The following is a 26,696-nucleotide window of genomic DNA, read 5'->3' as shown; positions in this document are numbered from 1 at the left end:
TTCCAGATGATATACTATACTGTGTGTGCAAAAGAGATAAAATCAGTGAAAATTAACGAAAATGTTTTGCTGTCTGACTCTTGTAAAGTGGAGCAATTAACATTCTCCAAATACTTGATATCACTGAAGTTGTTGCTAAAAATCTACATCTGCAGCCTGTGCTCTTCCCAGTTGACATGGGTGACTAGTGTATAACAGGAAGGTTTCCAGCACTTTAAAGTCTTCTTCAGCCATGCCTCAAATGAAGTTCTTTCTGTTCAGTTGTCTTCCTGAGAAATATTATAATCAAGGTAAATCTGAACACCTCAGACAATCCTTATTTTATTTCAGAACCAGTCCTTGGCACCAGAGTCTGCACATAGGTATATTAAAAGAGATGCAGCTCAATATATAAGCAGTCTGGTTTTGAGTTTGGGAAAACTTAGCTCTAGGAATCTGAGTTATGGATATTAAGTTTAAACTAAATGGACGTACAAACCTTTTGGAGATTTAGCCATTGCTGAATGCCAGAAAATATGAAAGTGATCTATCTTAGAGTACTTTGTGTTCCTAACAGGGAGTTCTGGGGACTCGCTGTCTTATTGCATAATATTGAACACTAGTAACAAAACATCTGTTAGCAGAGAATGGAAGCTGCAGATAACTGTGGTTTTAAAATGACCAAGAAATAGATATCCTTGGATACTTAAAATTACTTTGGTAAACTGGTACAGAATAGCTACGCTGCCAAGATTCTGCCTTGCATCAAGGATTCCAAATAACACAGCATAAACTCTAAGGTTATCCCTAGATAAGAAAATTATAAATGTTATTGATAAGGTAAAAGAAAACCAGGTGAGATGCATACTTGAATTCATACCTTGCACCAGATACTAGTCCATACATCAAAATCATTCTGTATTTTCTCCTTCTGTAAAACAACACAGAGCTTGAATTTTACATGGCATCCTATATAAAACCATTATATTTAATGGCACCCTCATGACAATGTCTTGCATTAGTAACAATGTGCACTGGAAGTGTCAGAAGCAGACTGAGCACAAAAACTTCAAGCAATTTTGGGTCTAGTACTGGAACCAGTAGTGTCTTCCTTCTTGCTACAAAAGTGCAAAAGTGAGGCACAAGCCAGTCCTGGAGTGTATGGGATGCTGTGAGTGGTACCCAAGGGTAAAGTGCAGAAAAGGGCAAAAGACAGGCAGGCTTTGTTCACAATTTTCTCAGCCAGTTCAGAATGTTGCTGTGGAAAATGGCCATATCTTCTTGTGTGCTTCAGTTTCTCTAACTGTAGAGTGAGAACTCCTGCATTAAAATTACTTTGAGACTAAAAGACCATTTGCAGCATGCTTTGCAAACCTCTGTTGAAAGTTTCACAGTAGTGCAAATGTCATTTAGTATTGTAGGCATCATCATGCAGGAATAGCACAGACAGACATGCATGTTTTCATCATCTTTTGCCTTTAAGTTCCTAATATACAATCAAACACAGAACTCCCTTTTCTAAACTAAAATTTTAAATGTATGCAAAAAAAATTTTTTTTTTTTACTTTCTTTTCCCTGGGGAAGCTGTAAAATACTTAGGTAGGCAATAACATTTAGGTTGCTAATGGTCTCTAGAAAATTACTGTCAGTAATTATAAATTAATGTTTTTCTGGAACATATAATCAGCAATCAGAAACTGCTAGGAAAAACAGTGGTGACGTGAAATCAGTCACCATAATGTGTTTTGACAAGTCTCCTAATTAAGAAAATAATTACCCAAACCACTAAATATGTAGGGAAAAGTATATCTTGCAAGTCTGGCAAAAGATGAGCATGTTCCTTCTAATTTTCATCATTTTTTTCTATGAAATGGAAGAATCCTCTGCAATATCTGTAACTGGAACTAAACCTCCAAAGGGAGGTTATCCAAGATTGTTATTTCTAGTGCCAAAAGAAAACAGATAGTTGGCAGTCAAAGCACACCCGCCTATAAAGTACATTTTGGTCAAAAGTAGGCAATTCCATTTTGACTCCAAGGCTCACATCCCATCCTTAGCTCATCGCAGATGGGCGCCTCATCAGTCACAGCTGGCTGAAAAACCCAGATACCTCAGGCCCAACGGGGAGTGAGGACATTGCATTGTTTTTTGGTCAGTATGAGCTTGTTTTTTTGATATCTCTTTTCTACTTTCATATAACACTAACCTGATTTCTAGCATTGTTCAGGATTTTCCCATTTTAAATCTCCAGTGGGAGGTAATCCCTAATTTTCACTGTGGAGTCAATCACTAGGCAAGAGAGTCCATGTAGTTTAGGACTTTTGTGTCGCTCTTTTACCTCTTCCTTCTTCCTCTTCCCATGTGATTTTCTACATATGTAGAAGTCATTCCTCACATTCTTCACATCTTGGTACAAAAACCAAAAATCGAAGTTGTATCTGACTCGGTTAATCCTGTCCTTGGATTTTCTGAGGGCTCAGGAATGAGTAAAATAGACATCAGTGTCATCTAACAAAATAGAATTCAGTATTAACTTGGAGCTGCACCTTTTCCAACTGCAGATGCTATCAGTCATCCATATCTACCCTTAGCATGTTTCTGAAGATCTTTCACATGCACGGATGTGATGTTTCACCAGGTCTGGTTCTTCTTGTTTCCTCCTGCAGCACTCAGCCATAAATGCACACAGCAGCCCTCTCAGCTGAAGTGTCTCTCTGATATCCCATTCTGGGAATCTTTATACATTAGTAAGGAAAAAACACAGCCACGAAAACAAAGTAGAAGAAAGTAACAAACTAGAAGGCAATAAAAACTGGTAACATCAAACAAACAAAAAACAAACCAACCTGGGATCAAACCCTAATCAGGGGAAAAAAAAAGCCAGCTGTGGCAAGGTTCTCCCTAAGAGTACAAAAAGATTCCCAACCATCAGCTTGTCATTAAGCAGAAGTCAATCCTGGAAGAGTTTAGAAGTGGAAAATTATTGGGCAAAAAAAGCTATTTCTAAGAAGATGAAATTTTCAAGCTCAAATGTTAAGTAAAAACTTTCCACCTAAGGCAAGGATTGATTGTGGGTTGAACACATGCAAGACTCAGGAAATGGGATGCACGTTCCTCTGATATGGATGGCCTCTGGCAGTGCTGTGGATATCCTGCTTGTTTTTGTTGAGAGGATTATAGCAGTACACACATATTTTTTACACATTTTCCTGCTGGTTTTGTAGAGGGCAAGAAGACAGTTGTAATCACAGTTTGTCATTTGGCTGACTTACATTTTAGATATTTTCATATTGGCTGTATATAAAGGTGTTGACAGGTTACAAATTTGCGCAATTTAAAGATTGAGAGGGCCTACTACATTGTCATTTACATTCCACCTGAAATGCAGGACCATCTCTCTTGCTCGTTTCCCAGCAACTTACCTGGTATCTTGTTCAAAAAACTATTTATTCCAATTTCTTTGTGGAATTCCATAGCTGAGTGGCTAACATTGTCAGGAAGTTAAAGTGAACACAAACTGGACTTAACAAAACCTCTTCTTGAGACTCAAAATAGTTCTTTTGTTTTTCTTCAGTATTCAGGCATCTCTGACTTGTTGATTATATCCCAAAAGCAGAAGTTCCAAATTTATTTCTAGGACTTTTCCTGACCCACCAAAAGCAGACGATACAGGAAATTGTATAAGAAATGTCCATGTATCTGTCACCATGTTTTCCAGGCTGGAAAATGAGAAGAAATTTTGAGAAACCTGAGTTGTTTCTCTGAAGAGTTTCTTCTCAGTCTCATGCATGACAATGATACTCTAAATAGCTTTGTATATGAGTTTTGCAGTTAATGTTACAAAGGAGTACTTTGACATTTTTATGGTCTGTTTTAATTAAATGAGGCAAAATCTGCTCTTCTGAGTGATTCATTTATCCTATCAACCTTTCTATTTTTGTAAGATTAAATCAGGAAGTTCGCATTAAGCTTCCTTTCCTGGAATTCCAGTTGAACATTATTACCCTTTGTTTAGACTGTATCACTTACTCAGCTGATAAGAGTAGACTATTCCACTGGAGAGACAGAGATTCAGCAATTTAGATCCCTTAATGAGCATTCTGTATTTTACAGTAAATTACTATATTACATGTTTCAGGAAGCTACTGAAAATTATAGCATTTTTTAAATCTGCAGACATGAAACTGTGTACTAATGCAATGATGTGTCTTAACAAAGCACACATAATATTTTTTGTCCTTGACATTAGAGGGATGTTACAGCTTTGCATCACTTAGTTCTCATTGCAATCCCACAGCTTGATTATGATTGCCAGGATGGTACAAAAGAACACTGGTGAAAAACTAGAATCCAAGGGGATAAAAATTTTTATTAAGACACACATTATAAATTCTGAAGTAATTTGTCATGTTTTAAACCTTGAAGTTGTCATTTGAAATCTTAAAATCAAGGTGCATTCCTAAGGGAGGCAGTTTAAAATGCTGGAGATTCAGCTTGAAGCAGGAAACCTAAGCAAGACTTGTGGTTCAGGTTGTTACAATGATCTTTAAAATCTATGATCAGTAATGTAAAAATACATACACACTTTAATTCTGGACTGTTTTCTGAAATTATGCTGCCTACATTCTTTGACTATTATGTTTGTTTTACTCTGTAGTATCCTGAATTCTGGTATGTATGTGAAAACTGCCTAGATTTACAATGTATTTAAGTATTCTTATTAATTTGTTTCAGTTTTTTGTGGAGATGGTTTTTGCTTTGATGGGTTTGGAGTTCATTGGTTTTGTTTGTTTGTTTGTGTTGCTTTGAGTTTGGATTGTTGGGGTTTTTTTTACCTAGGACAAAGTCTAGCTTTGCAAACAAAGCAAAACACATTTGTTCTTGAACTAACACCTGAATTTCTTGTTATGCTTGCACCACAAGCAGATAACAATTCAATTATGCTTCTAACTCAGTCTAGCTGAATCCCAAATTCTTATTTCCCAGTATTTCCTTTGGTGCCTGGATCTAATTTGCCTTTCAGCATGAATTAGAGTAAAAGGCTGCATCTCTCCACAGCCTGACATATTTACTGATATTCATAAATGAGAGCACTAATCTATACCCTTATTGCAAAGTGCAGATTTTCCAAAACATCTAAACTAGAGGCAAGCACAGTGTGATGAACATTCCTAAATTGTTAGAAATTATATATTTATATAACTATATACGTATTTATACAATAGAGACAGACAGACAGAAGACAGATTTTTTTATCTTTTTATGTATTTTATATTCTCACATTTATAAAATATGACATAAAATTAAATCTGAAGAAAAAAATACTTTTCATCTTCCCCAAATCTATGCCTATCTAGTTCCCTTGCATATTAGGCAAAATCTCCATAAATTAAAGTAAATAATAAAAACTTATTAAATTGAGTTGTTTGCTTAGGTCAAATAATTCATATTCATATTCATAGAGAAGAGGGGGCTAAACCTGAAAGGGTTCATAAAATAACTTAGTGTCTAACCCTAATTATTGCAAACAAAGATCAAAAGAAAAGCTTATCAGAAGTGGAGACAGTTTATTTCCATCTTGGAACAAAGGACAAAAGACACAGTGTCTTGTCCTTCCTTTGAGGTTTCTCTGTCAGCTCCTTTCCACTCCCTTTCCTGATAGGTTGAAATATCTTGATGGCTGTTCTGTTGATTAAAACACAATAATCAATTCTGGGGAACATGTCAGCTACTTATTTTTATAACAGGAACGATGGAAATAGCATCACATTGTTAATAGAGGTAAAAGTGATTAAAAATGCCCTTTTGAGTTTTCCTTTCTAGTTCCTATTTTCACAATGCACTGGAATTGATCCAGAACAAACTCTGACTGTAGATACACACATTTTTACAGGAATCAGAGAACTTTGATTCATCTTTAGTCTGTGAAGGAATGCTTGTTTTTTAGAGGTGCTGCTGTGTGAACCAAGAATAACTAGTTTGCTTTTTTAAGGTATATATTTATTTTTTCAGATTATTATTTCAAATCTATCGCAAAGAAGAGGCATTTGTCTCTAAATTAGTCATAAAGAGTATATTTATTTCTTTACAGTATATACATACAGAGTTGTAACAGGTTGACCACTGGCCCTTTTTCCTCCTCACCAAAAATTCAATTAAAGCAAACCCAGGACAACAGTCTATGTCAAACTGCTACAAAGAAAACTAAGAGCCTATATTTGACAACAGTGCAAATTGCAGAGCTGCATTCTGTGGCATCACATGGAGTTTGCATAGTACCATGTACACAAAATGATACTTAGTAATTAAGTACAGAATGAAAGGGACATCATGGTCATCGATAGCATCTTCAAAAGATATATTAAACTCATGCATAAACTTCGTAAAATTTGCCTGGCTTAAAAAGTTAGCATAAATTTATCCAAAATTTTTAACAGGCACAGAAAATTTTGTTCCCTGTGCAACAGATAAATGTTATTGAGCACACCAATGTAAATATCCCTACTGTGCTTTTATTTCCTTATTAAAAAAACAAATCCATGTGTTGAAATTGAGGATATCATATCCTGAATAAGCTTCTTGATATAAAGATGGCTAAGAAAAAGATCATTCAAATAGGTGAACTCTATTTCAGAATTACAAAGATCAGATAAGCAGTGCTTGATGCACTCCGTTGAGACAAACCACTCATTCAGTGCCAAGTATTATTAAAAATTCATTTTCTTAGCTGACACATGGACTTTTCATGCAGAGAGACCATTATGAAAAGCCTTGCTGTTCTGATAATCTGTACTTCGATTTCTGGCATTATCAGACAGATCAGAAATAGTGGGTACAAGTGGCCAGAGGATAAAGCATCAGCTTTTCATTCTTGAGGAGATACGCTTAATGGAATGAGTTTAAGAGTTTCAGATGAAGTGTGGCTGAGAACACAGAAATAGAGTGTTAAAGATCCTGGAAATCCATCACCAAAAAAACTAAGCACATGATTGTGCAAGCATTTATGCACTCCAACTTCAATATACCCTTCAAATCAAATAGAATTGCATACATGAATTTGTAAAAATGACATTTAAATTCCTTTCCATCCTGAAATAAACAAAGTCCTTTCTAACCAAGGAAGGAGTTTTTGTAAGCTGGCAAATACTATTGCGTGTCAAACAGAGCAACCCATCACAATTGTCTGGGCTTTCCATAATGCTCTGCAATACATTATGGAGTAGCTATAAGGTGTTAGGTAGGTCTCATCTTGGTTTAGGTTATACTCAGTCTACTCTGATAATGTTTGTCCTAACATAACTAATTGCTATATAAGGCAATTCTAGAAGAAATTCATCATGATACTTGAAGGCCATTCTCCTTCCTCCTTCATTTAGTACATTTGTTCATATCCAAGGCTTCTGAGCACTTGATATTAACTGGCTCCATGGAAGCATTAAATTAATTGCTAGATTTGTGTTACTACAATTGCGGATACACTTTACTTGGTCACAATTCACTCTGTGTGGCAGTGATCTCGTCTCTCAGTCTTCCAATATTTACATTTTGAATCCTAGATTCTCACTTCTTTCTAGGGAATCTAGAAACTCATTTGTCAATTCCTCCTTTTGGTCTGTATGCTTTTCCTTCATTGGGGATAATTATCCAACAGCTCTGGATATAATGTTCTCCCTGCTCATTACATGGGTCAGCCAAAAAAATAGAAGACAAGGAAAAGATCTAAGGAAGGCACTTCTGCCCCTTGCAACTGGTGTTAGTAGAAGCTATCTATAAAAGGGAAAAGAAGACAAACACAGAAATGGAAAGGAAATGAAAAGAAGGAAATGGAAAGGAATTTAGTTTCCAATAGGAAATGGAAACAAAGAGGTGGAGAAGCTTTCAGTAGGTGAACTAAATATCCAGCACAGGTGTTACAGACATGAAGATGAGAAATTCTTATTCAAGGTACAAAGCTTTTTATATGGCTTAGTGGGGGAAAGGGTGTTATCATAAGGCAATGCAGGAAGTTACTTTGCCCTTTATAAACAGATGGAGCACCCAAGGATCCCAGGTTAGCTAAAAGGTTACCTTTGTGGGCAGTAACTCACCACCTCAGAAGCAAATCTAAGGATGAACTGCCCCTGTTCTCATTCTGTATGCCAGCCAGGAAGTTTCCCTCATGGCTTAAATCTCATCATGAAGTCAGCTAACTTGTGAAGTGCAACAGAAATAGCAAAGGAGATAAGCTACTGAGCATTTCAGATACCTGTGTAACATAAAGGTGAACACCAGTTTGGGGACTTGGTTCATTTCTTACATATTTGCAATCACACAATCTTCTCCTCTTTGATATAAAACCACATTCAAAACAGTATATGATTTTGGGATATCAGGCTCATATAAGGCTCATAATTTTTTGACAAGTGGGATTCTTGCATGCTAGGCCAGGTGACACGTGGCTATTATTTCCAAATATTTCCCAAATACTTCAGTTCACTTAATCAGCTCAGATGTTCTATATTCTAACCTCTTAGCAACTAAATTTTCAGGATATTTTTTTTCATGATTTTTCTTAGTGGTAACACTGGTTTACATTAAGGAGGAAAGAGGCAATCTTAGTTTCTTAGATCTTAGGTTATTAAGTTTGTGAGATCAACATGACATGCATGACAGATTATAAAAATATACTGGTAAATCAGATGGAAAGTTCTGCCTATACACCTTTTGAGTCATTGTCTATACTTCCTGACTAAAAATCAAAGGCCGGGAGCAGGGTTAATCTTGAGATCTGTGGTTGGAAAAATAAAGATTCCTCAGCAAAGAAAATTGAGAATATTTCTGTACTCCAGTGCTGCTCATGAGAAATACAATTCTACTGAGTGATGTAAAGGCTCTTGTTTCAAAGGAGAGAAAGTTCTGGTTTGAGCATGAAAGGTTCAGGATGTTCTATCACTGTTAATCACTTGCACCATTGATGCTAGCACAGGTATGTCTGTGGCTGCCTTGAACTCTCTGAAACTGTGATCAAACAAAAAGCAGCTAAGCTCAATGAATTTTTTCCCTGTATTACTTTTCTCAAAATAGATCCTTATCATTTTCAAGTACTAGAACAGAAATGATCCAAACCCTTGTTACCACATCCTATAAATAATGTTGTTCATAGTTTTAACTTCATTTTCCATGAAGAAATAATCAGGTTCTATATCTACTTCCAGCTTATTCTTTTCTACCACCCATCATATGTAATGAATCTTCAGTAAAATCAATGAAAACCAAAGATCCAGAAAATCCAATGGCAAAAGCATTTTTAAAACACCAGAGTATTTGTTCCACATATGTAACTTTTCAGATGCCCACAGAGGGCATCATATCCCTGGTGCAGCTGGCCACTTGGTGGTCATGGAAAATGAAAGGGGTTCTTCAGAACACATTTGCTATACTAGAGGTGTCATAGAGAAGTGTGAAACATTTGATATAGAATGGAATAAGAGAAACTTTGCCTGTTATCAATTTCTCGTGTCTAACAGTAATTCCAGTAGATGCATAGCTCTTGCAAATTACTGAGCAACCACAGGCTTTAAAAAAGACCAGCTACCACAGGAAAGAATCTGCTTCATGGCATGTTTTCTTTAAAATAATGGAAAACAAGTATAGGGATTACTTTGTTTGTCTAGTGACAGAACTGTTGTAAAATTTAATATAACAGCATGGTAATCTCAGTTTATCAGGTGTACTGGGCAAAGAGATATAGGTTAAAGCATTCTCCAATCACTGCTATCTGTATTTACATTTTGAAGTTGAATGCAAAAAAAAGGACATTTCAGAATATGACATGATCCTGAATTTTTTTTACTTTAACAAAAATAATGCTTTTTCATATATTCCCAGTCATAAGAAATAGGAGTTGGGGTTTTTTTAATTCAGAAAGTAGGTATTCAAAAACTGCTCTGGGCTAAGATTAGATATAAGAGACTTACCTCTCTCAAGAATTAACTAATTTACCATATGTCTTTGTAAATTGATATGAAGACAAAAGTAAAACCTCAAAAACAAGGAGAGTAAAAAAGGTAGCTCTTCATAATGTGACAGTGTTGAAATATGAAAGCATACTAACCACTTTCCATGTTTCTTTTTCTTGTGGTCGTGTAACAGAATATGAGACTGTTTTTAAAACACGAAAGCTCCTATTAACATGTCAGTCACTTCTATGCATTGTATCATGTTCACAAATAACATCATGCAATACTTTCACTCTCAAACCTACTGGCCTAAAAAGAGAAATGTAGCAAGAAGGACGAGGAAGCATTTTTCAGCTAAACTGACCATCCGTTTAGAATTCATAACCCTAAATTTTAAGGTGATGAATGAGCACCCCAACAATTCTGTTACTCCTCCTAATCCTCGTCAGGTCTTGAATCTGTTGACAAAGTCCAAACAGCCACTTCTTTCTGCCTGATCCCCTCCCCTTGCTATTGCTGGCTCTCATTCAAGTCAGGATCACATTTATCTGAGCAATATACACCTAATAAATCTTCTCCAACTCAGTTTGTTCTTGCTGGCACGACAGCTAGATTCCCCCTCCACTTCTCTTGTCTTTCCTCAGACATCATTATGGGTGTTGACACTCCAGCAAGTTACTTAAGGTGCTCTTAAATAACTGTCTGCATGTACACATCTCCCAGTAAAAGGCAAGGTAATTGCTGCTATGAGCCAGGTTTTAGTTACAATAAGCAAGATCATGGACATGAACAACAAAAGAAGCAGCCAAATTAGCAATCTACAAGACGACTTTTATTAGACAAATAAAAAAATTCACACAGTACTTTTCACAGTACTTCTCAAACACTTTGCAAAAAAGGCATGTACTAGTCTCCCTAATTTATCTAAAGAAAAATGAAATATGAGAAGGGGAGTAGATAGACCAAGGCTATCTGATAATTTAAAACAAGACTGCAGATAGGTATTTTGGGTCTCAGTCTACTGTGCTGTCAAGAACAGGACCAAGGATTATGAATCTATTATGACTTACACCAGACCTCACTTTGACCACTGGCCTTGCTAACATGTGTTTTCCTTCTTCCCTGTCCCTGTAGCTTCACATGATGTTAATAATAGCTACTCTCCATGCTGTAGTACCAAGCTTAGTACCTCCCCTGATAAATGCTGAGGTGAAATTAGACATCACAATGTATGTGTTCCAGTTGCCATAGTTATCATGCTTTACAAAGTCATGGGTTTAAAATTATTTCCTGAATCCTGGAGATTTCCCCAAGGCTAAAACAGCAACAGTCTCTCACATCAAGGGTCAAACAGTTCAGGTGGGTGCATGTGCTTATTTCCTCCACAGGAAGTAAGTTTAATGAATATAGAGTTCATTTAGGTAAAATGCCTTGGATCTCACAAGATGGAAGATGGAAGTAAGAAAAAAGCTTACTTTTGAAAAGAAAATTTTCATTGTTCATAGTTTTTTTTATTCAATATAATTAAAAATACCCCCAATTGGCCAAAAAACAAAAAAAACCACCACCACCCCAAAACCATTATTTCCTTTCCCCTTACTCCTTTTAACTCCAGCTGGGTGCTGCATGGCTGACACAGTCCTGGGGTCTTATGCTGAAAAGTCTAGCATCTCATGTGTAACATAACAACAGAGCTGCTTCATAAACCAATTTTTGATCACTGTTTTGACATGTTCAAGGCATCAGTCTTTCAGTTTTCATCTACTTTAATGGGCAACTTACATCTTACATCTTGTTTAATGAAAGGTTAGAGTTGTCTCTCTGTAAAAGCTGACCTTTTTTCTTCATCAGACTGAAGGTCATGTGTGAACAGAGAATGAGGTTTACAGAAATGCATCTTAACATTGGAATGCCTTGGAAACTGGTGGTTTTAAAGGTGGAAGGTAAAATCTACTTGCTTTAAGAATGAAGAGTGAAGAGCAGGTTGATTCAATAATGCTACAGCTGTTGTCACAAGAACACAAAGTGAAAACAAGAGCATTGTTCTGAAAAAAAATAATAATTTGCCAGGCAACACAAAGTTGAGCTTTATTTCCTGCCACCATTTTACACCATCATCAAGTTGCTCATCTTTTGATCATTTTGTAGTACATATTTTGAGTAAAGCATCCTTTGTGCCATCTTCCTCTCACACTTGATTGCACACTGTGATTTGTAAGCACACAGGAAGAGAACGGGTGAGACTTGGGCACTGATGTCTCCTTTCAAATGACCCACAAAGAAAGGAGAGGGTTTGGAGATGACTCCTGGTGTCACTCTGCTGCCACACAGCCACCAAGGCAATTACCACCACTACACCTAGGGATGGTGCCTTGCCAAGACAAACCTTCATTACAGCTTTCTCTAATGCAGTGTAACAGTCACTCCCCCTTAACCTACATATCCATTAGGTCTCACTTTCACAACCATTTTGACCACATACATGCAGAGGTTTTAATCCTGATAATTTCAGGTTAAGATTCCTTTTTGTGAAGAAGCGATCAATTATTGATGCTGTCTTTATCAGTAATAGTTATTCTGAATTTTTCTAAATATAAGGAAGAAGGACTTCTATGTGTCGCAAGCCATACATTTACTCTGGATCATCTCTGAGCTCTCATCACACGTTGGAAATTCTAACTATGCTTCTCTAAGCACTTCTTCTAGATAAGGTTTAGTTTACCTACTTTCCCTACTTTCTTGAACATTAAATTCAGTTGGTTTTTTTTGCAAAGATGAATCACCTTTTTTAGGTAAAAATATAGCTTTTAATTGAAGGGAAGGCTGACCCATTAACAGCAGAAAATTCTGCAGTCTTCACAAATAAACCTTCACCTGTGACAGCATCTTAACCACAATATGGGAGAGATACCCTACATCTCAGTCAATTTCTATAAACCAATGGTATTCCATGTAAGCTAAAGAGCTTATCCTCTCTGCTTAAAATAGAATGAAAATACCGATTTTCTCTCCTATTTTATTTTTCCACATTTATATTTTATCATATTGTATCTTTGTCAATTGATTATATTTTTGTTTCTTATTCTCTTGTGCCTTTAGAAATAGAGTCTTTCTTAAATACAGTGTGAACTTGGTTATTTCATTTCCAGCCTGAACTGTTGAACTCACAGTGTTTGATGGCATTCAAAAGTAGGCACAAGCACAGAGCTCTTACCTCTTGTTTTAAAATAGCTGCTTATATGGACCATAAAGAATAAGCCAAGGTTAATTATCTTTATTGGGTGTTGCTGTTCAAAAAAAGGGGGGAACACCCAACTGAATGTTGCCTGGTATCAGCAACAAGGGTCTAATATACATGACAAGCTGGTAACATTTCTAATAGTGTTCATTTTTACAGGAAGATTTCTAGAGCAGAGAGCTCATAAATTACATGCTGTAGAGCAGTACCTCTGTTTGTGCAATATAGTGAATTTACTATGTATTTTGTGAAAAAGCATTTTGGGTAGATGCTTGCTTTCATTTTGCAATTCTCAAGTAGGTGAAACCATGTCTTTCCTTCTCTGGAAGCGAGGCACTGTTAATGTCACTTATCTCTGCAAAGTGATAGTGCACTCTTTGTTAAGAGGCCTGAACAATTACAGACTTCTTAAAGTAATTACTTTCAGTAAAGTGCTAGAAAATTCAGACTTAATTATTTCACCGACAATGGTTGGAACATGAAAGTGCTTTGGACTGTGGAAATGCTGCATACAGATATACCCCAGTCGAGAAGGAATCCCAGCCCAGAACCAGAGGCCTGGAAACTCAGTTTGAAAGTGCTCCATAATCTATCATGCTGTTGCTAAGAGGATATTAATACTAGCATTTAGCATTGCAGTCATGTGTCTGACAATCCTGTGTTTGTACCAGCAGGTCAGTTGACAAATTGTGAATTGGAACTTCTCTGTGTACTGCACTATTTAGAAGAAAAAGGATGACAGGGGTACAGTTAACCATTAAGGCATTTGGGCCTGGGAGGGAAAGCAGAGGACAATCAAGTCCTTATTATTAGATGCCTTCCTGCAAATCACTCCCTTATGCAGTTAAAACAGAAGGAGAATTCACCTTTTAAACTGAGTAATTGTGCCTGTCGGGCAACCCTTTACAATTACTTTACCATCCAGCAAGAGCTCATTGATTGCATTAAGGATAACAGTACTCCACAGAAACAATCCTCTTAGGCAGGCTACTTCCAAAATCCTGTGTCTCTGTCAGGCAGCTGCCTGCTCTTTGAATAACCAGAGAGATAAAGAAATAAAAATATTAAAGGCCAAAGCTCGTCTGATTTCACAACACTCTTTAAAGCCAGATGAGTGATTAGGGTGTTTGTAGCCTGTTAAACACCCATGCCTCAGGTGGAATGTTCCTCTGAGCACGTTTTACAGCAAATGAGACTGGTGCCTTGCTTCAGCTCCAAAAATACGCCTGCTTAAGGAGCCCTATAGAATTCCAAGTTAAAATGCAAGCCCGAGTGACTGTGTGTCTTCAGCAGTTGATAACAAACTACAATCAAAGCCTTTCTCTTTTAGATTACCAGCAAGAATCTAATCCAGGTCAGTGATAATCCTCCAGCATCTCTTTAGCAATGATCCCAACAGACAGACTGCTCCATCACAAAACTCACTGTTTCTGACATGGCTGCAGAGACTGAATGAGGATGGAGATTCCTCCTTTACTGTGGAAGCTAATTAGATTTGCAAGTAGACAGGAGTGCTGAACTAAAGCACAAGCATAGTGTTTCATTGTTAGCATCATCATTAAATAGCATTCATTTGCTATTTAACAGAGTGGTAGAGGGGAGAATGATAACCCTTGATTTAATTACTGAGAGTTTCCCATCTTCTGTGTCTGGGACACATTTGTCAAGTATTCACTGATCTTATCACTCACCCCTCTCAGAATCCCCAAATGAATCTCTGACTTCAAATTCTTGATTTGCTACTGTCACACAACCCTCTCAATTTGGATTTTACTTCACTATTGTACGTGTCTCATCTCATTTTTAGATTTTTTTTGAGTTCCCTTTCACAATGCCGAGTTGCCCCAACCTTTCCCATGTTTTTTCTGTGAAGTCCATTCTCTCCTCCTTCAAAAGCTTCCTGTGGGTCCTATACAAAAGCTTCCTATACAAAATGAAGGCTTGGTCCAGGAAGCAGCCTAGGCAGTGTGTGTTTACAGGAGCAAACCCTGATTTTTACAGAGGGTATTAACTTGACGCTTGGTGGTCTCCTGGTTCCAGCATTATTATTGTGATAGAAATGCCTTTGGGCCAGCATGTTTCCCTACACGTTCTTGGTAATTTTTTTTTTCATTTCCCCACCCCCACCCCATTCCTTTTGAGGATATTTATTGGAGAAATTTCTTCTTTTTTTTTTTTTCCCTGGAATTGAGACTGAAAATCACACACAATATGCAACCAGTATATTTCATCTCATCAGGACTACTCTGACACTTACTAGTCCACCAACTGCATAAAATGAAAGACAATACATACAGAAAGCCAATTAGATTGGGATTACTTTGGCTGTTCAACAGTGGGGCATAGCATATGTCTGTTTTCCCCATGCTAGAGTTAGGAATTAACATTTTACATGCCTGACCTATCTAATAAACATATATCTTGACCTTACAAGAAACATTCAAAAATGAAGGTAAATGTGGCTATGCCAAAATGTGCATAAGCCAGGCTAGATACGAAGAGGTAATTGATTAAGCAGGTAACATATGTAAAGTTAAGCTTGAAGATATAGTGCATTTCCATCCTTTTCTGGGCTATTAAAGTAAATTAATGGTCTAGAGCTGTGTAGGGGTTTCCAGAAACAACACTATAATGGCCAGTTGGCCACAGTTTGCAGCCTCCTCCTCCTAGAAGGGGGAGATGTTTATTCTTCAGGAAATTGCCAGCTCAAGCATCCCACTATGTATACTTTATATCTGTATTCATAGTGCAGAAATGACAGCTGAACATTAGAATAACACCAGTGAATACAAAATATGATGTTGGCTTGGAAGAAAATGAACCAATCATAATCTTTGACAGGGTCCAGATATTTTCAAATTTTCACAATACTTTTTTCCATGCTTTTAGTTTGGCAGCTGCTTAAAAGTAGCTGGTTTGTGCTGTTTTACAGTCCTGAATGTGTCAACCAAGCAACAAGCATTCAAAAAACTTTGCAAAATACAAAGGGGGAATAAGTGGTGTAGGCAGCAACTTCAGACACACAGCTATGAAGCCAGGCTTACTTCACTATCTCCAAGATTCGCCTATCACTGTTCTATGGTCTCCATAGGAAACATGCTTGTTTTCCATCCAGGTTCAGACTGAGACTTTGATGGTGCTCAAGAATTCTAAAATTTCACAGCGCTCTTCAGCATGCTGTTCAAGAGGGAAGGATTGGCATGCCCTGGTCACCCTGCATGGCTTGCTTCTGGCTGAAGGCTCAGCATCCTCCATGCCTTGGGCTGCTCAGGCCATTCCAAACCTCTCCAATCTGTAACACCAACAAGCCATGATGCCTTTTCAGTCAACTCTCCTCTCTGTGTTTCCTGGAAAAATTATTGAGAGCTTTGCTGACTGCTGCTAACCTGTCCACCCCAAGAGGTGACAGCCATTAGAAACCAAAGGAACAAAAGGCACAGGAGCCTTTACGCCGTTTTTGAGCGCGTTACCTTTGGTTTGTGTCATTTCCCTGGCCTCCTCAGACGTGCAGTGGAGGGACAGGGGAGAGGGGTGCGTGTGTGTGTCCGTGTTGGTGTGCGTGTGCATGTGTGTGTGCGTGTGCAGGGGTGCGTGTGCAGGGGTGCGTGTGCGGCGTGTGCGGTGTGTGCGGTGTGTCCGCGCGTGTCACCATCCTCTCTGCTGCCGCGTGCCCGCGCTCGGGGGGTCTCTGCGGGCGCGGCGGGGGCGCGGAGCGGGGCCGGGGCCGGGGCCGGGGGCGGGCCGGGGGCGGTGCAGGGGCCGGGCGGGCTCTCTCTGCTCCCGGCCGGTGTCACTTGCGAGCCGCTGCCGCCGCGCAGGCAGGCGGGCAGGGACGCAGCCAGCCGGCCCCGCAGGCAGCCCCGCGGAGCCACCGCGGCCGGCGGAGACCATGATCCTCACACGTAAGCTCGGCTCGTTTTGGGGGTGGCGGCTCTGCGCCGGGGGGTGCAGCTCCGCGCATCGCGGGCGGCGTTGGCGGAAAGTGCCGCGGGGCAGCGCATGGGGCAGAGGGGGACGGGATCCCGCTCGTGTTGTCCCGCAGCACCGGCGAGGCAGCGCGGGCAGGGGGCGGCTGCCCCGTCCCGCGGGGCGCTTGGCCCCGCCGCCCGTCCGTGTGCGCGGGTGAGAAGCGCCGTCGGGGCGGCGGCAGCCCCAGGTGGGACGGGAGCGCTGCGGGAGCCCGGGGTTACTGCTGTGTCTGGGGAGCGCCGGCGGGGCTGTGCTCGGGAGCGCAGCCGAAAGGGTTAACAGCGCAGGAGCGGAGGTACCGCGGGCGCGGAGCGCCGCTGGGGATGCGGCCGCTCCCTGAAGAACACCGTGGCGCATCTTTCTTTTTCGGTGGTTTGGTTTTGGTTGGCTTTTTTGGATTTTTTCCGTTTCCTCTTCCCCCCCCCCCCCGCCAAACTTTAGTCTTTCTCTGTTTTGGGTAGCTTTTTTTCTTTTTTTGGGAGCCCTTGCGAGACGGGAACCGTCGAGTTCCTTTTGAAGTTTTCCGTAATTAGCCCGATGGCCTCCAGGAGCCCGGTGGCTCCCCCCGTGCGGCGGTGGCCAGCCCTGATGTCACCCCCGGCGGCTTTGATCCCGGTGGAGGAGCAGCACCTCCTGCCAGACGGGCTCACCCCTACCCCCCTCTTCCTTTTTCCCTTCTCGAGGAAAACAGAAAGCCGATGCCGTTTTCCAGTCGGTCAGTTTTACGTTCCGTGTCACCCTCCCTTTCTCTGCAAAACACAGCAATGACTTCTTTCCACCGAAACCGTGAAGTTGTTGAGCGATATGTTGCCATTAACCTAATGAGCTCTGTTGCCAGTCAAGGCACTTACTATTGGTACTATTGGTATTCTGGTTTTTTTGTCCCCTCATATTCTCTTTGGGAAAATTTGAAGAAATAACTACATCTAAACAATGTATTTAGCTAAGTCAGAAAGTTCTGCTGATGTGTCATAGTACTTAACACACCTGATTTGAAAGACTGAGGAATGCACTTTTATCTTAGCCATCAATTATTTCATTTTTTTTACAGGAGTAAGTGTGATCTGTTTGAATTGCCCCGCCCTGATCAAGAAATTCCTGACAGCAGTTCAATAACAATTCTCTGAGTCAGGTTATGTTTTAAGGCTATTTGTAGTGAACTTAAGGAAGATAATAGGCAGATTTCTTATAAGCCTCTGAGTATGAATCTGTCAACAGCTCAGTGCCAGACTGATTCAGCATCTGTCTGGCAAGCAGGCCATTGCTGGCTGATGGCACATGGAGTTGGTATTAGGTGTGTCTGTTGATTCCACAGCTGTAGCCTACTATAGTGTATCTATCAGGTATTATTACTGCTGTCCCCTAGGCATCCTGCTCTGCACCTCCAGTAGAAGCACCAAAAATAAAAAGAAAAAGGCTGAGATGGCCAGGAAGTGGGATGGATGTCTCTCAAATTAATGCGTTTGGGTTACTACTTCAGTTTGCTGATGGGATCATAATTAGGACTGAGATTCTTTGATTATGGAATACAGTATATGTAAGAAAAGATGTAGATATTGTTTTGACAAGATTCTTTTCATCTACAAGTTCATAGAAATGAGAGCATTTGGAGCTATGTGACCTCTAGGAATTCTTGATCCCATCTTCTTTTAAAATAACTTGGGTTGTTAACTGACACTTTTTTAAATCAAAAGGAAGTGCTAATGCATTGTTTTAAACACCATAAGGCTTTAACTTCCTACATGTTGTAAAATATTATTTCTAAGTGGTAGTGAACAGCAAGAGCATATCTGGTGGGTTTATTTGGTTTTATTTTTCACTAGTGTAGATTCAGTCTAGGAATTTTAATTCTTGAGTCAGGGTCTTCCCAGCTACTTCTGCTGCTGCCCTTACTGGGCCAGAGAGGAATACTGATGCTACTCATGGAAACTTACAAATGCCCAGTGTATTTTGCCTCTGGTGGGGTGTAGGAAAAAGGTACTGTAGTTGTACTCATTCACTGATGTTGAATGTTTATATTAAGATTCCTAGAAAAAGGAGATGAGGTGGCTTGGTTTTACTTTTCTGGTTCTTCTGATTCATTACATTCTAGGCAGTGGTTTGTTTGAGGCATGAGAATTTATGAGTTCCGCAAATATTTAGAGATGCAGTTTGCACTATAAATTTTCTTTTTCTAGGCAGAATACCACAGTATGTTATGTTTGGGCTTCTTGAGAGATTCAGACTTCTCTTCCAATTCTCCTCTGATGGGAGTTTTGCTACTGGCTTGAGCATAAACACAATGCACCCTCGGCTGTTTAAAAGGAGACAGAGGAAGAGAACTCATGTGCTTAACAGGATGGTCCTGTACAGTAAACAAGCACTTTTCATGCTTAACTATCCTTCCTAGCGACAGGAAGAAGGAAATGAGGCTATGCAAAAGGACCCTGACACATTTCAGACAATGCCAGACCCACCCTAGCATTCATACAGTATAGCCACAAGACTTGGGGAAATAAAAATAACTTCAGATGTTTCCCCTTCCTTCCTGTGCATGTTATAGAAATACAGCAATCAAATGATATGCAGTTCACAGAAAATTTGCTGGTTTGATCTCCACTAAATAAAGAGATGATGTCCTGTGTAATTTATATTCTTTGCATACCATATTGTTCTGCTTACAGTCTGAATCTTGGTGTTTCAAGGTGAATTAATTACAAAATTCTATAGTCTCTACAGTAATGTAGTAAGTGTAGATATACTGTAATTTTGGTAATTTCAGCAATTCCAGGCATATTTCTTGCTTGTATCTAAGTAATCAGTAATTCTCCATGGTGCAGGGTATCAGAGGCTTGCATGTTTTTTGATTTCCAAAGTTTTTTGCGAAGTTTTTTTGTTGTTGTTTTCTTTTTTTTTAATTTTCTCATCTACTTTCCCTCCTCCTGTTCAAAGGAAAAAACAAATTCTGTCTTCAATGATGAGCAATTTTAATGAAAGGGGCACAGGACTGGGCTGTGACTGGAACTTTCTGGTTCTTTTTACTGAACACTTGCTTGGCCATTCTTGCTGACAGTGCTACCCTATCCCACTCAGCACATCTTTGAAATCAGTAGATCTGCTAGTAAAGTATATCCTTGGCAAAACTGGCAGAACCAAAAGAGAGTTGAGAATGACTTAGCCAGCTAGCTGTAATTCACTGAGTTTCATTATCTGAAAGTTACAGGTAATAAATACTACAGACCATTCTGAACTACTTGATTATGACAAGCATTTTTATTTCTTAGGATGAATATTCATTCAAATATTGTCTAGTATTTGTTTCCCTTGGGAAGGACTGTGGTAGGTGAGACAGGATCAGGAAAAAAATGTTGTCTGGTCTCTCCTTATAAAGACACAATAGGATGGCTCACTTATTTCTTATGGGGCATTTTTTTAGAGTCTAAAGGGTACAGAGTTCCATAGATCTGGGTTTAAATATATTTATTTTATAGTTGTCTAAATTTTTCTATTCAAATGCAGTAGTCTGTACTAAGAATGATTCCCAAGGAGATGCTTGAAAGACATTTGCTGAAGCCAGTGGTGGGCACAGTTTGACCTTCCCAGACCTGTTCTTATAATTTACTGAAGTTTCGGGATTATCACTAATACATACCCCACTGCCCTCCTCCCCCACTGCATTTTTGCATTTTGGGGATGATCTCTCTGACCATGTGGACCCATAGAATTGGATGTTCTGCTGGCCACCCTTCCCTCTGTTCTCCATGAGTTGTTAGAACAGATTTCCTGTGCACATAAGACACTAGAAACATTTCCAGTGTAAAGCTTCATGATCTGTTTTAACTTTCCTTCCATCCATGCAAAATGTGACCATTAGGTCTTGTACAAGTATGCAGTAACACAGACAATACTGCAACTGTCTCTAACATCTAAAAACAGGACATTCATAGTAATATTTGCTTTGGAAAAATCCATGTTTACATCTTTAATTCTGCATCAGGGAAAGAGGCATTTGTCTGTGCTGCAATTAGCTTTATGCTGGGCTGTTCAGTGTCACTGGTATTTTGTATCTAGTGTTGTATCATCCCCACAGGGTGATACAATATAGTTTGGGACTGGATCATCAATGAAGTTGACTGTAAATGGTTATGATGTAGTCATTCTTCCATACAGTTCTTCCTACATGCATGGATAGTTTTTGAGGTTGAGGCTTAACAAGCTCAAAGTAACTCTCTAGAAAATGTATTTACTTTTGTAGGAACCATTGAGCCAGTTCAGATCAGTTCTTACAGCATTGTTATCTCCTAGATCTGAACAAGTAGCCCACATTTTGTGCCTTTTTTAGATGAAGTACCTGTCATGCTGGGCCTGCTCACCTTTGCCTCCCTCTGGAGCTGAATGAGCCTTTGAGCTGAGCTTTGCACACCACAAGCTTGCAGACAGGGGCCAATTGGGGCATTTTAGTGCTGGGCTTGGGACTAGCAACAGTTAATGTTTGCCCTTCAGTATGTTCTCAAAGGTCATGCTGACCAAGGAATTTCTGAGAGAAGAGAAGGTTAAAGTCATATTCTATTTCCCACTCTTTGGAGGAGGATTTGGTTCTCACTCTGGAATCTGTCAACATGACCTCCATTAGAGGATTTGACTAACTGCTTTCTCTGCCCCAAATAATCCTCCTCCTAGACCACCCTGTGTTAAGCAGGCCAGATAAATAACCCACGTGCCCAATTATTTCTTGAGGGTTTTTTAAGTCATTTGACATCTTGTTCCTCTTCATCTGTGAATCTTCTTGAAAACAAGATGGGAGAAGACCATCTTTAACCTATAAAAAGAGTTGTTACATGACAGGAAAACTGCCACATCAAGCTATAGTTTTCTGATTAAACAAAGTTAGTGTTTTATCTTCAGATCACATTGGTTTTTAAATTTCTTTCCAAATTCTCCTGTATATGCTCAAAATGTAAAAAAACCAAACCAACAAAAAAAACCAAAACATCAACAAAATAAAACAAAACCCTATTTAGGAATAAAATGTTAACTTACAGTGTAAACCAGGAGTTGTGATGATTCTTTTGTGTCCTAGAACATGCTTTCCCAAAGTCTTCAACAAGTTAGGAAGTAATGCAGCTAACCTTGGGCAGCTAGAAGCATCTTTAATGGTGTGAAAATGAGCAGTAATTGCAATCTGTTACAGTCTGTATAGGGAAAGGGCTTGACACACACATAGGGAATATCCTTTATTTCAGTGCCCCTTATTAGATCCTGAAATGATGTTGATTTGGTGCTTTTCAGAGCTAATCAGTTGTGCTTGGTCCTCTTGACAGAGGAAAGGACCTCTTGCCAGCCAGGGCATGCTCTGGAGGTGGCGGTTGTGTCCTCTCTGACCTCCTGCCATCAGACACTGTCCTTTCTTGTGCTCTGATGAAAACCTGGGTTTCTCCCCATAGTGAAACTGACCCCGTTTATTCCTGCAAAAGTTTTGTTGGGTTTTAGAGACCTGTGGGTCTAGAGATCTGTGGATCCTTACTGGGAAAGTCCTAGTTAAGTCCTCTGAAATTTATGGAGGCTCCCATTGATTTTAACAAGTATAGTCTCAATCTCTAAACGTTTGAAATATTTTCAACAAATGTTGTTTCTCTTTTTATGTTGTGAGCTGAAAAAGTTCAGAAGTGATTTTGATATGCTGAAGACAATGAAAAAGAGGTTCAAGTTTAATAATTAAATTTTGGTCCACGAAAGCACTATTGTGCTTGCTGTGCTAGCAAGAGTATTGGTGAGCAATTAAAAGTACCATATTCTGTAATTTGGTATAGTTGGGAAGGAGGGGAGGTACATACAGCCAACATGCACCTCTGTAGATATTTTGGAAAACAGTCACATTCCTTTTTTTAAATTTTTATTTTTATTTAGCTTTCATCAATAAGGAAATAAACTTCCACTATCAGTGGAAGTAAGCCATTTGCTTTTTTCAAAAGTTCTGCTGACCAAAAAAAAAAGGGGGGGGGGGGTGTTCAAGCTTCCTGCTTTTTTTTTTTCAGAGAAAACATCAATATATGATCTTAAACATCTGTTTCCTTACTTCTTCATCTGTTCCCACACAAATTCCAAACATACTCTGTTTCTTCTCCCAGTGTCCTGTGGTTTATACATAACATCAACTGCATAGTTGCTGTCTTACTTCAAGGCTCTGTAACTTGAAAAAGCCAGTCAGTCCCATGTTTAACCCAAAGCCAGCAGGAGACAACACAAAGAGAGTATTTTTTTAGTCATCATCATATAGTTGTGGAATATCTGAGTAACATTCATCACTGTTTCTAGGGGTTTCATGACTAGGAAGCAGTATATGTATTTGGTGTCATATACGGTTTGCCTTAAGAATTTGTGATTCCCCCTCTCCCCATCTAGAAGTTTTTAATAAGAGGTATTTTCTCAAAATTGCACATGCATCCATACTCAAATTGATTGCAGAGGCAGACAGCAGTAAGTGGAGGTCGCAGCATGTATCATTTGACTGTAGAAGGTAAGTTGAAGCGCAGTGAAATAGAGGAGCACATCAAAAAAGGCAGCTGCAAATGCAAAATGTAACTTGCACTTTAAAGGTGAAAGGAGAAAAGTTACTCTCTTGGGGAGGTCGTTAGCTTTCACTTCAAAACTAGCAAGCTCATAATGAGTTCAAAAGCTGTGCTTTATATTCTCTTGATCTCACTGGTTCTTCTAGAAATGCATCCTTCATGGGCTGATTGTGTCAGACTGTTACTCTAGAACAGTTGTATATGGTTAGGTTCTTCTCCTAGAAGTAGAAGAAATTCCAAGTGTGTTAGAAATTTGGCAAGAGCTTTTAATGGCATTTGCAGAATGCTGTCGTTTTTAGTGGCTGAACATTTATTGACAAACTTCCCAAGTTTGGGTTTGAGTGCATTATCCTTATAAAATGCCATTCTTCACTAATTATATTTTTGCTTTCTTTTGTCCTTGCTGTGTGCTGCTTTCTTGAAGGGTGTGGAGCGCTAAGTTAATGATACTGCCTAAGGAATATTAAACGATTTAAGTTTGAGAAAAAACAGGCTTATGAGAAGGAATTTAATTATTTTCAAGCAACAGTCGCATATCTTCAAAGTGAAAACCATCTGAGGCCCTGGACACATAACAGGCTTACTCTTAGGAAGTCAGTCATACTGTCCCAACTTTAAAGGGCTGCAGGCATATGACATTACACAGAGCTGATTTATCATTTTCAATGCCTACACTGCTCATTTGTAGACAGCTGCCACAGTGCAGTCATTTCCCCGGTTTGTCTCAGATTTCACATCTGTGTTCATGTATCTGCAGACTGAGTGGTTGGGTAGTCTGATCAGGTCTAATGTTGGGACCACAATTCATATGTCAGGGATGCAATTCAAGCACTAGGAAAAATGATTGCTTGTACTTGGGCAGTGGAATTCTATCCAAAGAAGAGTATTTCTCACATATACCACAGCTGGTCTTAAAATAAATGATCCTGCATGATGTCAAGTTTTTTAATAGCTCAGGACAGTGCTTTTGAGTTGAACAAAAATTTTGCAAAGCACCAGAAGTTTCAGAGGGACATGATGTGTAGGGAGAGGTAATTTCTGATATAGACAGAAAAAGAGCATGCCAGCCATTTGCAGCCATTAAACTGGACCGTCAGACCTGGATGGGAAGAATCCTTTGTGCTCTCTGTGGTCCATGTGCTCCTCTGTACCTCAGCAAACATGCAGATAGTTTGAGTTTTAGACATTAAAGTAAGGAGAGAGTGTGTTCATCTCCAGCTTTCATGAAAATCTGGAATAATTCTCTGCACTGTATGGGAGAGCCTCTCTCGCAAGCTAATTCAGGAAGATGATTTTGTATTCAATTGCTACAAGTTTGGGGTTTTTTTCTCTTCTGAAAGAAAAGTCGAATAGTGAATTTCAACTAGAATAAATTACTTAAAAATTAAGACCAAGATGCAATTAAGAAGCTCAAAAAAACCAGTTGTTATGAAGGACCTTCAGAATTGAAGCCCATTTTTTTCTTAAATTTTATTTTGACAGTGCTGATTTTACCAGTCTCGCTACAGATTTTTACGAGCTGCTCTCTTAACAGAGCCAAAAGGTGAGATGGGTAGAACTGATGTGTGGAGGTGCTAATATGATTGTAAAGGTGGCTGAGTTGAGGCAAGAGGAAACCATCTGCTTGGAAAAACTGTTCATAAGATGTTTAGCACTTAGGTGAAAATTGAGTCAATGCACTGTACAAAGATACAGCTGCTTTGCACCTTGTCCTGAAGACTCTGAAAGAGCTAGTGTTTAAATTGCATGTTATTTCATGGAAGTGAAAAAGAAGAATGAAAGTAAATGTTGTTGCTGTCTTAACTGGACTGCTATGATAATCTTTTTCTGAATGTTACTGCAGCATCACTGTCCGGTTTTTCTTTTCTATGGGAGAGAAGGTATCATTAAACAAAAGACTATAGACATCTTACAGTTCTCCCTTCTGCAACTGCAGTTTCAAACGAGGTGTTAATTGAGATATTTTTACTCTGAAGGTCTAAACTTGCAAACTTACAAGGCCAAGAACCAAGATTAACCAAAGTTTAACAAAAAGGGAAGTTAGACTTTCCCATTTTCATTTACTACTCTGGGGAAGAATTGAGTTCTCCTAATCCTTCTGGAAGTGGGTAAATAAGGACTAATGGCTCCCAACCATACACAAAAGGAACTCCTACCCTTGATTTGAGCATGGAGGACTGCTTTGTAAAACAGACTAACAAATAAAGCTGGTTCCAATAAAAATTTCCTGTTTCCTCTTTAACACATTTGCCTGTTGTTTGCTTACACGACACCAAGAATAAAGACTTCATTGTAGCTTTTGGAGTTTTTGGGGATTTGGGTGGGGTTTTTTTAATTTGTTTCGTTTTACTTTCTAAGAGGTTTTTTGGGGTTTTTTTTGATTTTTTTTCTATCAGGGCATTTAGAAATAATAGCACAATTTCTTTCTTGCCAGCGGTTTTTTGTACAAGAACCTCCTGCTGCTGGGGGAGGGCACAGGATGCACGTCTGAAAAGCTGCACATACATTTCTTGCTTGGAATGTATACTGAGTGGTAGTTTATTGTAAAGGTTTTAACTGGCAAGGATGTTTGATTCAGAAAGGAAGTGGCACTGCAGGGATGGAGTGGGAAGGAGGGAGCGAGACCAGTCCTTTGCCTGCAGCAGCTTATCAGTTCAGCTGCCAGGTCTTCATCAGAAATTGCTTTGCAAATTGTGGCTGAAGTAGGACTTTCCTAAAATAGGTTGGAAAGCAGTGCAGAGTTCCTCTGCAAGTTTCCTCTCCTCCCTGTGGCTATTAGCTGTCCCCAGCCAAGCAAATGCAGTGAGTTCCTAGCTTAGATAATTATCTGTAACCGATGTCCCCTGGGATACTGAACAAAGGCTATTCAATGCTCTGTCCCTTCTAAATGTTTTTAGAAGTAGTTGGAAAGTCTGATTTTGGAAGACCTGTTCTTCTTTCTTTTGGCTCATATTATCTTGATTGCCATTGATCAGGATGACAAGGACTTGCACATAAATATTATCATGTCCACCTGGATATGAA

General features: G+C 39.2%; 1 protein-coding gene across 8 annotated transcripts in view; it reads left to right on the top strand.

The window, feature by feature from the left end:
- The window catches only part of DLC1 (DLC1 Rho GTPase activating protein), a 214,528-nt gene that overhangs the window by 160,070 nt on the left and 27,762 nt on the right, over nt 1-26,696 (top strand). The window contains exon 1 of one of the 8 annotated variants that reach the window (XM_030946887.1): nt 16,924-17,057. The exons of the other annotated variants lie outside the window; for them this stretch is intronic. Within the exon in view, the coding sequence (XP_030802747.1) occupies nt 17,045-17,057 (13 nt within the window). The 5' untranslated portion in view covers nt 16,924-17,044. Of the gene's footprint in view, nt 1-16,923; nt 17,058-26,696 lie in introns of those variants that run through there. 8 annotated transcript variants of the gene reach the window in all.

This window comes from Camarhynchus parvulus, chromosome 4 (genome assembly GCF_901933205.1).
Source record: "Camarhynchus parvulus chromosome 4, STF_HiC, whole genome shotgun sequence".
Classification (NCBI taxonomy): Eukaryota; Metazoa; Chordata; class Aves; order Passeriformes; family Thraupidae; genus Camarhynchus; species Camarhynchus parvulus.
Note: the sequence above shows the minus strand (reverse complement) of the source record. Positions and strands in the feature narration are given on the sequence as shown.